At 43.4% G+C, this 17,500-nt stretch overlaps 1 protein-coding gene across 10 annotated transcripts in view; it reads right to left on the bottom strand.

Moving 5' to 3' along the window:
• LOC129705702 (serine/threonine-protein kinase BRSK2) overlaps nt 1-17,500 on the bottom strand; it is a 702,405-nt gene that overhangs the window by 246,616 nt on the left and 438,289 nt on the right. For all 10 annotated transcript variants that reach the window (XM_055649416.1, XM_055649414.1, XM_055649422.1 and 7 more), the window contains exon 4: nt 9,196-9,336. In XM_055649416.1, coding sequence (XP_055505391.1) covers nt 9,196-9,336 — 141 coding nt within the window. The remainder of the gene's footprint in view (nt 1-9,195; nt 9,337-17,500) is intronic.

Here is a 17,500-nt window from a genome sequence, read left to right on the forward strand (position 1 = left end):
GTCCATTATAACAACATGGCAGATCGAATAGTCACATTGTTTATTTTTCCCTGTGATATCTCCAAAGCCTGCAGAACTCAAAGACATAATGATGAAACAAAGCTCAAACAAATAAGTTTCTCAAAATGAAATTTTTCATTGATTTCCAATGTTTCAATTGTTCTTTATTGTCACGTATGCATTGCACAGTAAAATTCTTGCCCTCATCGCCATATGTTGGTGCCATTTAGAAAAGAACAAGACAAAGTCCAGTCCACATGCTGGATGTACTGGAGCGCCCCCAATCCAGGTTGGCCTAGGTAAGCCCCAGGCTGCTGCAGGGACTCCTTCGTCTCTCTCAACCAGCTCAGCTCACCAGCCGATCTCCCTCTCTTCGCCTGATCAACTCCGTGTCCCAGGAGCAACTTCCACGCCAGACCTTGACGACACTGGAGGCAATATCACAGTCCCTCTCCTACCAGTCCACTCCTTGTGTCTATCGTCACCAGCAGCTCCCTCCTCCTCAACGCTCCAGTGTTCGGAGCCAATCTCAGCGGCTTCCGAGCTTTCCCCATAGGCAGTGGCCCGCCGGGTCCTCCTTCATGGTGGCGAACCAGAACTGCATCCCCAAATGGCTGTGGGCGGCCCGCCTAGTCTAGCCTTGTTCCCAGTGGCCGTTGGGTCCGTCCTTATCCTCAGCGTCCCGAGCCAGGATGTTTGCAGCATCCACTGGGTTGGAATCCCTGACTTTTATTCATGTCACCCAACAGAACACTTCAATTTCTGTTACAAGGCAGGAAGGAGATTTTTTTCCCCAGTTTACTATCACTGGGCTTGCCACTACTGCAATACCACAACTACGATTGCACTGACCAAATCCAGCATTCAAACAGTGTGTTTAATGAAGACTATAATCTCAATGAGCTTCACAGAGACATTGGGAAATACAGATGTGTTAGCAAAGAAGGAGAATTAAATAATGGAGATGAAAGAAAGTAGGGACATTTTGGGAAAATACTCTTAAGTATGTGCCTACTTAGACAAATGCATGTGATGCCGTCAAGGATGACAGCTGGGTCAAACATCGAGGGCATAGTTTTTATGTTCAAAGCAAATTCAAGATGGTAGGATGGCAAATGAGAAGAGGGCTGATGAGTTGACATGCATTAGGTTGGGATTGATGGGAATAGCTTTCCTGAAAGGTGTGAAGTGATATAAACAATGCTATGTCAGAGGTAGGTACGGCTGAGTGAGTGAAATGTGAAAAAAGACAGAATAAAAGTAGGCTGGGTTAGGAAGTGTAGTTTAGAGACACAAGAGGGAGATAGTGAGATCTGTGATATCAGAAATGCTAAGACAAATGAAAAAATGTATATTGTTCCAGAAATACTTATTCAGCAGCATGTTTTATGGCCCAATGGCAATGCCAGCCAAAAACCTTTAGAAGGACAGGGATAACGCAAGTTGCTCAAAATCTCCAGCAATTATTCAGGCTCTTCCATGTGCATCTGGGGGGCCAATGCAAAGGACCGTCTTGGTTAGGCATATGACCATGTCCAATGCTCACCTGGATCCCGGTTCTGTAATTTTCATAATTCATAGGACCATAGTGTGCCCAGTGCTATCCACTGGGCACTCGTGCAGAAGCAGATTTTGGGCATGCTCATCGAGGTGAACCAGGCATTGGAAGTGTCTTGCTGGCATGGAGAACCTGGCTCATACATGTCTTCCCTTTGATCACCCCATACCAATCCTCCGTTGAGCCCTCAAACGATCTCAATAGTGAACCTGACATCTCCACTATGAATAGCACTTACCCCCACTTTTACCATGATGTGTACCACCCACAATTATCCACGAATCCTGACAACTACTAATTCCCAGGCAGCTTAGCTTCTGCCTACCCACTAAAAAGATTGAGTTAGTGTAAATGGATGGTTGAAGGTCAACTATTTCTCCCCATTTTGAATGCACATCACTCCTCTTTATTCCCCTGACTCACTCTGCCATAAACCAAGCGAATAAGTGGACAAGAAACTTTAAGGCAAAAATAACAAATTCCTAAAATAACTTAAGACTGAATATTGAAAATCTTCATTCTAAAAGCCATCCACTATTTACTACTAACACATTGTTTTATGCCATGACTATAGGCCAAGCTTTCATTTCTCTTTCAATTATGGCTTTTTTGTTTGGGGAGAGGGTTGCAGGAAGAATCTATGGATCCTGACCTCAGAAATTTCCATTTCATTTTTAACACATAATCTAGCAAACATTGTCAGTTTGCAGTCAAATGAAATAAAACAAGAACTGCCAATGCCAACAGTGAACTAGGCTGAGAGGATAACAGTATTCCAAAATTATATTAATCTACTGAATAGGATTCCTTTAATTGATGAGTTGCTTTATAGTGGTAAATCAAGGTTGGTCTCATCAGATCTACACGTCAAATAAACTTCAAAGAGTTTTTCTACAGAATACATTATTAGAACATTAATATTTTTCCAGATCTTCATTTAGTTAAAAAATACCAAAGTGACATTGTCTTAATGGTTGATTGACTGTCTTGTTTAACCTGCTGCCTAATTAACCTCAAGTAATTATGCCTATATTAGAATACATTTGCATCATAATCAGTTTCACATTAACTTTGATGAATAAATTCACTTCAAATTACAATGGCTTTTATTTGAAAACTTAAAATGAGAGGTTGGCTTTACTTTACTTTACTGACTTAATTACTTTATTGTCATTGTAGTGGTGCATGCAACAACATTCAGGCACACTGCCTGAGCGGAGCTCAAATGTATAAGATAAAGAATAACAATAAAATAACAGCAGAAAAGTGAGAAAAATGAAAATTGTTCATACATTGCACAACCAACACTTGCATTTTGATAGAGGTGAATTATGCGGAATAGAAAAAGGTTACATCATATACCATGTTTCATTTGTTTTTCTGCGTATCATTGGACAGTCCGTGTAACTTTCTAGATGAGTAGCGGGATATATAAAAACCAACAGTCTGAAACACTGCAGTAATAAAATGAGAAGTCAGTTGTCAGCAGGATATGGATCAACAAATATACCAGTGAATGCCTGCAGCTCAGATGTTTGTAAAGGATTCAAAGCTGTTCCCATCATGCAGATTATTTCTAATTCCTTGAATCCTGCAAGACATTATTATCAAACATGCATTTCCTCCTGTGCTCCACAAGTAATCTTCTATCCATTAATCTTGGCAATCTTTTCCAAGGAACTCAAAATGAAGATTATTTATTTAATTGAGCGATTGCCAGTCAATGACCACATAGGTATTCAGCTCCTCTCTCTAGGTTCTTTTGATACTCATTAAAATGTTGATTTCAAAGCATTTACCATTTTGCATTCTCCTTCTGGTGTATTCCCTGACTTTGCGTTCTTTTCTTAATCATTTTGTCAAGCATTAGTTGCCTGCTATATGGCTCACTGCTCTAGCAATGCAATCGCAAATGGCTTAAATAGCAATAGACAATAGGTGCAGGAGTAGGCTATTCGGCCCCTCGAGCTAGCACCACCATGCACTGTGATCATGGCTGATCATCCACAATCAGTACCCCGTTCCTGCCTTCCCTTGACTCTGCTATCTTTAAGAGCTCTATCTAACTCTCTCTTGAAAACATCCAGAGAATTGGCCTCCATTGCCTTCTGAGGCACAAAATTCCATAGAATTTGTAAACTTGAAAGAAAATTGAAAGTAAATTGAAAGTAATTTCTGCATCCTCTAATATGGAAGTCTATCCCAATGAAAAGTGAGTGAGATTTCCACTGCCTTAAAAATATTAGCATCCATTAATGATAGTTCTGGAAGCGATGTCCTTTTTTTTTAAGAATTCTACTTCTCCCATTTACAACTCATTACTATTCACTTTTGTTTTGCAGTATTGTCCATTTGGGTATTAGTTTCTCCTGCATTAAGTCTTATCACAAACATTCTTTTCTGATATCTCTTCTTGTATTATCATTATGAAATGTGTTTTGTTCTGATATCTCTCCTTGTTATGTGTGGACGTGGCTTCGAAGGACGAGATGCCGAAACAAAGAAGTGGGAGCCAAATAACCGAACGGAAACGATGCCGAAAAGCTAAATAACCGATCGACGCATCGCCGAAAACCCAAATAACGGACATGACGTCGCCGGTGCATTCAGTTGATTTAACAAAATAATAATCCAAATTGGTTCCATATATATTTACGCCAACTGTAACAGTTATATTCTGACTACCACAATACATTTACATATACTACTGTGCATCTTGAAGGCCAGTGGTCCTTTTTGGGTGGGAATCGGGAAACCAGTAAAAAAAAAAGACGTTTTTTTAAAGAATATCTTAGCTAACTGACCACTGGCCTTCAAGATGCATGGTAGAAAGCCAAGTAAGGACACAGTTAGGAAGAATAGGACTGAAAATGAAGTAAACCTGTCATCATCTATAATTGGGCTTTAATGCATAATGGACACTAACGGCTTGTCTTCCAGTAAAATGGCAATTGCATTGTTTTCTACTAGGACCAATCACTACAATACCACTTTCAGAAATGCCTATCGCTCCATCCCTCGACCACACTTTGGGTAATCGGACAATTTGGCTGTGCTCCTTCTTCCTGGATATAAGGCAGAAGAGCACCCTTCCAGTGGTGAGGACTGCACTGAGCTGGTCAGGGAAGGCAGAAGAATGACTCTGGGACTGCTTGGAGTTCGTAGATTGCACAATGTTTTAGGATTTGGCAACGGCCCTGAATTAATACATCACAGTTGTTGCCGAGTGCATTAGGAAATGTATAGAAGAGTGCGTTCCATCCGAGCGTTCCCCAACCAGAAGCCTTGGATGAACCAGGAAGTCTGCATTCTACTGAGAACTACATCTTGGGCATTCAATTCTGGTGACACAGATTCATACAAGAAGTCTAGGTACAAACCTGATAAGGCCATCAAAAAGGCTAAAGGAGACACAAAATGCTGGATTAACTCAGCGGGTGATGCAGCATCTGTGGAGAGAAGGAATGGGTGACGTTTCGGGTCGAGACCCTTCTTCACACTGATATCGGGGGAGGGGGCAGGACAAAGATAGAAAGCAGGGGGTGACAGTGGGACAAGCAGGGGAACAGGGAAGGGGGAGTAGAGGGAGTAGAGGGAGAGAGAAAGCAAGGGCTATCTGAAATTAGAGGTCAACGTTCATATCGCTGGGGTGTAAACTACCCTGAGGTGCTGTTCCTCCAATTTGCGCTGGGTCTCACTCTGACAATGGAGAACGTCCAGGACAGAAAGGTTAGATTGGGAATGGGAGAGTGAGTTGAAGTGCTGAGCAACTGGGAGGTCAGGTAGGTTACGCCGGACTGAGTAGAGGTGTTCAGCTAAATGATCGCCAAGCCTGCAATTGGTCTCGCCGATCTAGAGAAGTTAATATTAATAATAATAATAGTGCCTTTGTCACTGTACTTAGAAATACAACAAAATTAGGAGAGCTACTCCTGATCAGTGCAACCAAAACAAGTTCAAACAAGATAAAAGCATATCCAATTACATCCAATACGTTATTTAACTGCTTGAAATAGTAGATCAATTATAATTATCACACCTAGGTACAACATTGCACAGGGAGAATATTGCACTTAAAAGAATTAAAAAATAAGAAATATTAGCTGTATGATCTGTTTTATAGCGAAAGAGATGACAGCATCTCTTCATGTCGTGTGGATATTTGAGGAATTTAGAGTTCTGATGGCCCAGGGAAAGAAACTATTCTTGACTCTGTTTGTCCGGCTTTTGACACATCTCTACCGCCTAACAGAGGGCAGGAGGTTGAACAGGAACTGTCCAGGATGGGAGGGGTCTTTGATTATTTTCCTGGCTCTGCAGAGGCAGCGAGAGCTAGAGATGTCTTGCAGGGAAGGCAGAGGGCAGCCGATGATTTTCTGGGCAGTTTTGATCACTCTCTGTGGGGCTCTCCTGTCTGCTGCTGTGCAGCCGCATACCACACCGTGATACAACATGCCAGCACACTGTCGATGGTGGAGCCGTAGAAGGCCACCAGCAGCTTCTCCTCTAGACTGTTCCTCCTCAGCACGGGCAGTGTCATTGCTGCTGGGTCTTTTTTACCACCGCTGAAGTGTTGGCAGACCAGGAGAGGTCCTCCGCGATGTGCGTTCCCTGGAATTTGAAGGTGAAAACCCTCTCGACACAGTCCCCGTTGATGCAGAGAGGGGCAGGGTCTGCTCTGTGCCTTCTGTAGTCGATGACCATTTCCTTTGTTTTGCTGATGTTAAGTGCCAGGTTGTTCGCAGAACACCACTCTGACAGCTTCAGGACCTCGTCGCTGTACACTGCCTCGTCTCCTCCTGATACGAGTCCAACCACCCTGGTGTCATCTGCGAATTTAATAATGGAGTTTGTGGAGTGGATGAGAGTGCAGTCATAAGTGTAGAGAGCGTAGCGGAGTGGACTCAGCACACAGCCCTGTGGAGAACCAGTGCTGAGTGTGCGGGTAGAGGAGCAGTGGGGGGCCATTTTGACTGTATTTGGGCCGTTAGTAAGAAAGTCCTTTATCCAGGCGCAGGTGAGAGGGGAGAAGTCTAACAGCTTGTTGACCAGTATGTCAGGGATGATCATATTAAAAGCTGAGCTATAGTCAATAAAATGAATCCTTACATGGTTCTCCGGGTGTTCCAGAAGGCTCAGTGACACCTGGAACAGCGGATACACAGATGAGATTGGAGGAGGCGAAAGTGAATCTCTGCCTCACCTGGAATGACTGATTGGAATGCCTTGGATGTTATCGAGGGGGGAGGTAAGGGATATGTGTTGCATTTCCTGTGGTTGCAGGGGAAAGTACCCGGGGAGGGGGTGGTTTGGGTGGGAAGGGACGATTTGAGAGTTTCACGGTAAATTGAAGGGTGTGATGGACGTTCGGCAGGGCTTGCACACCATCATTTCCTACAAGGTGAAACCAGGGGGCAGCTCAAGCAACAGCAAGGCTTCATCCCCATACCAGTTCAATGTGTTCTACGCACACTTTAATAGGGAGAACACTGAAGTGCCGACCCGGGCCCCTATGGTCCCAAATGGTATTACAACATATGTCACAGAGGCTGACGTCAGAAAATCCTTCAAGAGGGTGAACCGTTGGATAGTTTTTCGACCTGATGGTCGACCTGTTGCGTTCTTAAAACCAACAGGAGTTTTGTGGGCCATCTTCAACCTCTCATTACTGAGGTCTGAGGTTCCTATCAATTTCAAAAAACCAGTGCACAAAAAGTGTAAGGTCACATGCCTCAATGCCAACCCGTGGCACTAACTTTATGAAGTGCTTTGAGAAATTGGATATGATGCACATCAACTCCCACCGTAACAAGAACGTGGACCCACTACAATTTGCCTACCGCCACAACAGGTCAAAGGAGGATGTGATCTCACCGTCTCTTCACTCTGCACTGCACCACTAAAATAGACAATAAAAACACATGTCAGGCTGTTGTTCATAGACTACAGCTCGGCGTTCAACTGGTTACCAAGCTCATGGGACAGGGTATCTGCACATCCCCCTGCAACTGGATCCTTGATTTCCTCATCAACAGAACACTATCAGTACGAATTGCCAACAACACTTCCTGTTCGATAACCGTCAGCATAGGACCACCTCAAGGCTGTGTGTTCAATCCCCTGCTCTACTCACTCCACACCAATGACTGTGTAGCCAGGCACAGTTCCATCACCAGCTTCAAATTTGTCGACGTCACCACCGTTGTTGGACGAATTATGGATGATGACGAGCTTGAGTATAGGCCGCAGTTCGATTGACTAACTAAATGGCACATGAACAACAACCTTCTCTCAATTGCAATAAAACCAAGAAATGGATTGCTGACTTTAGAAGAGGAAGGCAGAGGATTCATAAACCTGTCTTCATCTACAGGACAGTGGTAGAGAGTCAAAACATCAAATACCTGAACATGCATATCTCTGAAGACCTGTTCTGTTCTCAGTACATTGATGCAATCATATAGAAACTCCATCAACGCCTCCACTTCCTTAGAAGATTGAGGATATTCGGCATGTCAACAAATACTCTCTTAAACCTCTTGAAGGTGTACAGTAGAGAACATATTGACTGGTTACTTCATGGCCTGGTTCGGCAACTAAACTGCCCAGGAACAAAGATGTTTGCAATAAAATGGTGGACCCATTGCCCAGTCCACCATGGGTCCTCACATCCCCACCATTGAAGGGATCTCCAGGAGTTGCTGTCTCAAAAAGGCAGCCAGCATCATCAGGAACCCAGTCTATCCTGGCCACATCTCATTTCGCTTCTGCCATCAGGAAGAAGGCATAGGAGCCTGAAATTGTAACGTCCAGGTTCAGGTAAAGCTTCTTCGGAACAACCATCAGGCCATTAAATACTACAACCTTCAACTAAGTTCCGAATTACATAGGCTTGGGAGGGAATTGTTTTTTGTCTTTGCACTGTTATTATTGTTTGCTTGTTTTTTTAATATTCTGAACTTCTTTTTGTTGTTTATTATTGTGTTTATAGTACTATGTTTACATATCTGTTGTGCTGCTTCATGAAAGAAGGATATATGACAATAAAATATTCTTGACTCTTGACCGGGTGTGACGGGGATCCCAGTGGGCAAACTGGATACGAATCTGTGAAGTGTAACATGTAAAGAAAAAAACCAACAACAATTCAGAGTTTAAATATCAGGACTATTAAGTTACTTCAATACCATTTATATGGTCAGTGTTATGAATTCATTCTAGCTTCTGGCAAACTGCTAATTTTCAGTTGCTTACCAAGTAAATATGACTTTAGTTTTGCAAGTTACAATAAGCTATTTTAGCCATAAGGAAACTTTCGAAAGTCAAATTCAACAGCTCTGAAGGAATCTGACTAATTATCATGTTTTTGATGCTAGTCTCAAGATGAATCCTCCTCCTGGTGTACTCAGATGAAAGTCAGATGGTATCAAAAGATTCTAAAATTATAACTTTCATCAAATTTTAATGGCATTCCCATAGTAAAGAGCCCACAGGTCCACAGAATCTTTTCTCGATTGATGTGATCATTCTCAATAGCGGTTGAATAGTTGTCTGGCAACATAACATTCTGTACACTGCATTAAAACATAAGCAGATTGATTTTTCAGATTAATGTTACAGCAATGTTTGCAGCTTACCATATTGAATGACTATGGCAGAAATCTAACGCCGATATGATTTGTCTGAAGAATTTTCTGGCTTCCTTTGGTGTCAATCGTCCTTTTTTCACAAGATAATCAAAGAGTTCTCCCCCGGAAACATGCTCTAGCACCAAGTACCTGAGAATTGAAATAAAATAGAATAAGATAAGTAATGAGAGGCTCTCTGAGGAGCTGTGTAAATATAACATCTTGAATTGGCAGAATGGTCCTATTGAGAGGTTGCATCTCAATGAAATTGACAACATTTTACCCGATTACTCACTTTTCTGTCATAAAAGCAAATACCTGTTTGAATTAAAAATAACATGCAAAGACATCAAGAGATTAACTCCACAGATACAAGAGACTGCAGATGTTGCAGCCAAGAGCAAAAGACAAACTGCTGGATGAATTCAGTAGGTTGAGCAACATCAGTGGAGGGAAGAGGATGGTCAATGTTCAGGATGGACACATTGTATTAGGACTTAACCTTAACCTTATGAGAGATTAGCCATCCTGTACTGATAAAGGAAATTACTCTTTAAGACATATTTACTTATCCCAAATGTTCAATTTTAGGTTATTAATTAATGGGAATTGTCACAAATCCATAAAAGTCGAGGCCTATAACCATTTCATGTAATTGCTGATAGGACTAATTTCCCCTCTAATATTTACCCAAATTATCACTTTATTTTTGTGTTGTACGTGGAACTGCCATGGAACACGAGTTGAAATATTGATGTCTGATAAAAAAGTACTTCAGGGTACATTGTAAATGAAGGAAATAAACAATAGTTGATGATAAACTGCAGCAAGTAAGAATGTCATTTGTCCGGTTCATATCCACTGCATATGACAAATAAATAAATACACACACTATTGGCACAACAAGTAATGTTTATGAATAATTGCACTTTGCCATTGGTTTAGCAAAGGTGTTAATCGATTTCTAGTCAAATGATTATATAGCAATGAAACACGTCGTTACGCCCAACTTGTCCATGCTGACCAAGGTGGCAAAATGAGCTAATCCCACATGTGTGTGCCTGACCCATATCTCTCCAAATATTTCCTATCCGAGTGTATGTACTTACCTGACCACGTGTGTTTTAAATGTCATAACTGTACCTGCCTCTAGCACTTCCCCTGACAGATCATAGCCCACCATCCTGTATGTGAAAAGGTTGCCTCTCAGGTCCATTAAAAAATATTCCCCTCCCACCTTAAACCTCTGCCCTCTTGTTTTTGACTCCGTTACCCTTGAGATGAATTGTAGCTATTCATCTTGCCCATGCCCTTCATGATTTTATCTACCTCTGTAAGGTTGCCCCTCAGCCTTCTAGGCTCCAGGAGAAAAAGTAATGGCCCATCCACTCTCTCCTTACAAGTCCAATCCACTTTCCTTATAACTCAACCCTTCTGGACCCAGGAACATCAACATCTATCTTTTTTGCCCCTTTTCCAGTTTAATGACATTCTTCTATTAGAAAGATTTCTAACTACATTAAAACAGTAGCGAGAAATGTTGCAGTTCTTCCATTAATATCAGTAATAGTAAATTCCTTACACTGGAAAGAATAACTAAGACAACAACATGTTAATAAATAATATGTTGAAATTCGATAATTGTCTGAAAAACAGAAAGCTTTTCACAAAACAGGCTGCTGTTGCCAGGGATTGATCCTGCATGGTCATATTTATAAATCATCTTAAAGGCACAAAAATAAAAATAAAATATTTGAATAACTAATTATAAATATGTATATTGGCATTGCCAGAACTGAAGTTGTTAACTGAATTTAGAAAGATTTTTTTTAGCCTCAGTTTATTTCTTTTTTAAATAGTTAAGGAAACTGCTAAGGCAGAATGGAATCCCAGTGTGCCAGCAAGCTGGTACATACTTCGTGACCTTGCCTGGTTGTCATGCTGAGACAGCAAATTCAGGAACAATGATTCAGCTGACATCGTACTTAATGGCATTTTTACATTTTCATAATAAAGGGCCTTGGGAAAAACCCAAAATTCTGACTTGCGTGCTGTCCCTTGCTCACTTTAACTGGGGCACCGCTGGCAATCAAGTCCAACAGAGATCAGCAATTTGCAATTACCATGGCTAACAGCAAGAGAGCTGCTCTATGTGCCCCAGAAGTCAGTGCCTTTAAGCTACAGAAAACTGTTTGTTGTAGAAGTGCTGTCTGGTTGACCTCCATAACACTCCTTCAATGTACGTTCCTTCAAACACTTCCTGGCATGTGGCAAAAAGCAGCATAAAAAGAGTAGAATGAAAAGAGGGCAGGGTAGATTCTGGCCACCTCTCAGCAATGCATAGTGAATTATTGCAGGAGCTGAGAAGAGGGGGAAGAACTAATATAAATAATAAGACAATAAAGAACAAAACTAATGAAACTTACATTATATAGCAAAGAGCTCTTCGCCCATTTCATGTCAATTTGATAACTCGATGATGTGCCAGGAGTAGACACATGACACCTCAGGTCCGCTCCTCCATTTTGTAACATCAGTACACTGTACTGATTTGTCAGTAATTCAAATTCACATTTCTAACTATGATAACCTTTCACCCCTACTTCTCAAGTATCTTATTAGCATTAATAAGATTCAAAGATTATGCTTCCACCACCTTTGAGGAAGAGAACTCCAAAGATTTAATGCACTTTCTGTTAGCTTTCCAAACTAGTTGTTCCACCAACATACCAACATCAGATCATACATCAAATTCTCCTGTGCCAAAAGTCTGTAATTTCTCACCATTTAGAATATATCAATAACAATTTGAATGGTGTCACACATTCGCACATTCTATTCCACTTGTTGGATCTTTCCCCACTCACATAATCTATTGCTAACAAATTTGTAACCTTCTTATATTTTCAAGAACTTCAGTAAGTTTGATAAGTTTGCTGCTGAGACAAAGACAGGCACTTTGGTAGCTTCATCCAAATCAATTAAACCAAAATGATGAAGTCCTAGCAACTGTCTCTGTGTTACACCACTGGTTACATCCTGCCAACTGTGAAACTACCTAGTTATACCCTTCTCTCTTTCCGGTTGGCCTTTGATGGGGCATCGTGTCAGAGGCCTATGGAAATCTTAGTGTATTCATGCTTCCACTTTACCCACAGCACGTTATTTCTTCAAATAACTTAAATAAATTAGGCCAAGAAAATTTAAGTATAAGAAGAAAGAGGTCCTGCAGTTGTACAGGGCCCTGGTGAGACCACATTGGAGTATTGTGTGCAGTTTTGGTCTCCTAATTTGAGGAAGGTTACCCTTGCTATTAAGAGAGTGCAGCGTAGGTTCACTCTAATGAGATTAATCATTAATTCATCCAGCAGTTAGGTTCACGGGATGGCGTGACTGTCATATGAGGATAGATTGGAAAGACTGGCCTTGTATTCACTGGAATTTAGAAGAATGAGAGAGGATCTTAAAGAAACATATAAAATCATAAAAGGACTGGAAAAGCTAGATGCAGAAAAAATGTTCCCAATGTTGGGGGAGTCCAGAACCAGGGGCAACAGTCTAAGAATAAAGGGAGACCATTTAAAACTGAGATGAGTAAAAACGTTTTCACCCAGAGAGTTGTGAATTTGTGGAATTCTCTGCCACAGAAGGCAATGGAGGCCAATTCACTGGATGAATTTAAAAGAGAGTTAGATAGAGCTCTTGGGGCTAGCGGAATAAGGGGTATGGGGAGAAGGCATGCACCGGTTACTGATTGTAGATGATTAGCCTTGATCATACTGAATGGCTCGAGGGGTAGAATGGTTACTCCTGCACTATTTTCTAAATCATGCAGACTTTCTCTCAATACCTTGAATTTTTCCAAGAGCACTACTGTCAAGTGTTTATTAATACAAACATAGAAAAATAGGTGCAGTAGTAGGCCATTCAGCCCTTCGAGCCAGCACTGCCATTCAATATGATCATCAAAAATCAGTACCCCGTTCCTGCTTTTCCCCATATATTTCCCCGAATAATATCCAACATTTTCTGCAAGCCTGACAGTGACAATCTAATTGGCCTGCAGTTTCCTGCTTTCCAATCCTCCCTCTTTTTGAATTAAAGTGTCTTAAAGATTCATTTATTTTATCAGTGGTTAATCTCTCATAAGGCTACATTTGTTTTTTTCGACTTAAATGGAACCTTTGCAGAATCTGAGGAATTTGGAAACTTAAAACCAAAATCAAGCATCAAGTATATCACTGATTAGTTATTTGGCCATGAATGAAGTCCATCAGAAACCAGACCTTGTTAGCCTCCCGCCTCAACCTTTTGGTTAATAGCACTTCCCAAGTCCTCCCAATTCTTAATTTGGAGAGATTTCTGCTATTTTAATTGTATTTCAATCGTGAAGACTGACATCATCCCTCATTCATTTCCTAGATTCAATTTGTAATCTCACTTGCCAAATAGCTATAAAATTCTTATATATTTTTTAATACTTTTGACTAGCCTTTTCAGATTTTAATATATATAAAAATAATAGCTTTATGCTAAGCAATTTTGAAAATATTTAATTGACAATTTAGAAAAAATCAATCAGAGGAGCATTATAGTGGTTTTACATGTTCAATCTATTTTTGAATAAATAACTTATGTTGGAAATAGAAGGCAACGATGTTGCAAGTTCTGCAATAACCCAAGAAAAAACATGCTAAAAGACAAACAAAAAAAATACATTTAATACACAGCAACTTGTGTGCAAGAGGCTACATACAGCTCAAGAAAGAGTTTACAGATTATGCTGTAGACAAAAAGGACTGCAGATTCTGGAAACAAGGAACTGCAGATGCCAATGTACCATGGAAAGACACAAAATGCTGGAGTAATTCAGCACGTCAAGCATCATGATACAATGATATCATTTATTTGTTTGGTTTCTGCAGTCATACAAACAAGTAGAAGAACCAAGACACAACACAATTTACACAAATATCCATCACAGCAAATCTCCTCCAGGGCTCTTGCTTAACTTTCTTTCCCTGTTGCCAGCCGGGCAACCTTGACAGCTTTATAGGTTGCCAAATGACTGTTTAGGTGGTCATTTACAATGGCTTGCATGACGCGTGCGATAATGTGCTCGGACGAAGCGAGTACTTACCAGTCAGAATTATACTCAATGAAGCATTCTCATAATATTTCTGCTTCAAATAAAATCACAAACTAAACATTCACCAATCAAGACATGATATATCCCACAATGACATGCAGCAAAATGATAAGACAGTATCTCAACTCTTTTTACACATTGCAATGAATGCAATTTCTATTAGTTCTTTCCACTTCCAAACAAAAATGTGGTTGGATTATTCAGCGTATGATCAACCTGTGTCAATAAATCCTGGACCATGGTAACATATATGCGTACGTATAGTTGTGAATGTTGCTCATTAAATAACTACAGTACTGATACTCCATATTAAGAGCATTGATTTGCAGTTAAAATGAATTCTGTAATAACGTGTCAATGGTAGCAGTGACAATCGAACACTGCGGTTTTAATGTTTCACGTGTTCACAATTTAATTAATCCATCTTTATGGATTAAAACAAATAATAACATTGGGAATTAAAACACATTTGATTGCATTCCGTTATCAAACATAGTCAATATTCGCTCTGAAGACGTTCCCAGGACAATAGGGTCAGGGAAGGGGGTGTGTGTGAATCAGTGCGGGGTGGATAGATGGGGGAGGGGGGGGGGGGGGGGGGGGGGGGGGGGGGGGGGGGGGGGGGGGGGGGGGGGGGGGGGGGGGGGGGGGGGGGGGGGGGGGGGGGGGTGTTAGAAGGCAGTCGGTGCAGAATGGATGGATTGAGGCAGGTGAATTAGTATGTGTTGGTTGGAGTAAGTAAAATTGTGAGGGAGAGCACGAGGGATGTCAGTGGTGTTAAATGGGGGGGGGGGGGGTACGGGATGGGTGGGGGTAGACAAAAGTGCTGGAGAAACTCACCGGGTGAGGCAGCATCTATGGAGCGAAGGAAATAGGCAACGTTTCGGGTCGAGATCCTTCTTCAGACTGTTCCCCCCCATTCTTCTTGAATGGGAGGATCAGTACAGGATTGATGGGGGGGGGGGGGGGGGGGGGGGGGGGGGGGGGGGGGTGGGGGGGGAGATCAGTGGGGGATGGATTGGGGGGGGGGGGAGATCAGTGCAGGATGAATGAATGGTGGGGGGGGGGGGGTCAGTACAGTGTGGATCGGAGGGTCTGTGCAGAATGAATGGGATTAACTACAGGATGAATGAGAGGAAGGTGCAGGGTAAATGGAGAGTGGGTCAGTACGGGATGAATGCGTGGATTAGTACAGGATGGATGTGGGATCAGTACAGCATGGATGGAGGAGAAGTGCAGGATGGATGGGAAAGGGGTAAGTACAGGGTGAATTGGGGAACCAGTGTAGGATGGATGGGGGGGGGGGGGGTGGCAGGAGAATTAATGCGAGGTGGATAGGGTGATCAGCGCAGGATGAATAGATTGGGGGGGGGGGAGAGATGGGGAGGGGGCGAGATGGGGAGGGGAACACAGGAGATGTCAGTGAGGACTGAATAGAGGCGGGAATGGGGATCAGTTCGGGATGTAGAGGAGGGTCCCAAGATAAGGGGGGGGGGGTGGAGGGGGCGTACAAGAGAGAGAGAGCGAGAGAGAGAGAGAGTGAGAAGGGGGCGAGGTGGGGAGGAAGGAGGGTCAGCGCTCCCCGGACAACATCGCCCGCTGCCTAGGCCGTTGGGAACTCCTCGCCACTGCCTCCCTCCTCCGCCAGCCAACAGCAAGTTGCGGGGCCGAGCGGTTCAGCTCAAGGATCCTATAGCTATAGTATCTTTGGTGCAGCTGCTTCAGAAGTGTCGGAGCGAATGACGGGCCCCGAACAGCAGCGGCAGCGACAATGGCTCCATCACCTCCTCCTCCCGCTGCTTGCAAACCCGCTAACGGCGATAACCGCTTTCAAAACAAACCCTCCCACACGCCGAGGCCTCCCCCTCCCTCCCTCCTCCCGGCCTCGGCGTGCGGGAAGGTTTGTTTTGAAAGTGCGCCGTTAGCGGCAAAGATTCTATAGCGGGTTTGCAAGCAGCGGCCCTTAACAGGGCAGGCGGGGGGGCGGGAGGAGGAGGAGATGGAGCCGCTGTGCGGGGCCCGTCATTCGTTGCGACCCTTCGTCATCCCGCACCAAGTATCTTTCCCACGCAATACAGCCGTCACCGCCGACACAAAACGTCGCGTTCCTTCTCTCCAGAGATGCTCCCTGACTCGCGGAGTTACTCCAGTTTTTTGTGCCTATCTTCGGTACAAACCAGTATCTGGTTGCCAAGCCGGGCAAAATGACTCGGTGTTTAGTTGCCCGGCAGCGCTTTGAGTGGTCAGTGGCACCCGGGCAACCGTTAATTTTGAGCCCTGTCCTCCTCGCTGTGATGGAAGGCAAAGTCTTATCTCTGCCCTGCAATCCCCATTCTCCTCCCAATGTCAGAGTCAAAGCCCCCGGTGGGCGATGGCAAGTGTCCTGCGGCCATTAAAGCCGCGCCGGGCGATGCAAGGCCACTCTCCGGGTCTTGGTGTTGGAGCCCCCGGCGTGCACTAGCAAGTCCCGCGGCCATTTAAAGCCGCGACGGGCGATGTAAGGCCCCGCTCCAGGTCATCCTTAACCCCGCAACACAGGCGGGAGAAGTCGCCGTTGCGGAAGCCCCGAAAAGCGGTCTCCCACCAGGGACCCGCGGGCTCCCGGTGTTACTGTCCACCAGACCTGCGGCTGGAGCCTCTGAATCTCCGGGGTCGGGCCACAGCAGTGCGCCACCACAGCTCCTCCTGCTCCGAACTCGGCCAACTCCGCGATGGTAAGTAAGTCCGCAGGCTCCGCGACTGGAGCTCCCGTTTGTTCCGGTTGGTGGCCGCTCCATGGTGCTAGGCCCCAACGACAACGGAGACCCAACAGAGAAAACGTCGAGTTCTCCGTACAGGGAAATGATTTAAAAGTTTCCTCCCCACCCCGCGCCCCCCACACACATACCCAGGGGGGGGGGGGGGGGAGGGGGCATTGTTTTTGTCTTTGCACTATTATCGTGTCTGTTGTTATTTAATAAATAGTGCATACAGAGTACTATGTTTACATTTCTGTTGCACTGTTGCAAGTAAGATTTTCATATTTCCATTTTAAGAACATATGACAATAAAATACTCTTAACTCTCTCTTGACTCAACTCTATACTTCTATCAGGATTCCCTGCAACATCCAGTGTCCTAGGCAAAACAGTCCAAGTCCAACCTTGTTGCTAATACCCCCTAATC

This window comes from Leucoraja erinacea, chromosome 18 (genome assembly GCF_028641065.1).
Source record: "Leucoraja erinacea ecotype New England chromosome 18, Leri_hhj_1, whole genome shotgun sequence".
In the NCBI taxonomy this organism is placed as follows: Eukaryota; Metazoa; Chordata; class Chondrichthyes; order Rajiformes; family Rajidae; genus Leucoraja; species Leucoraja erinaceus.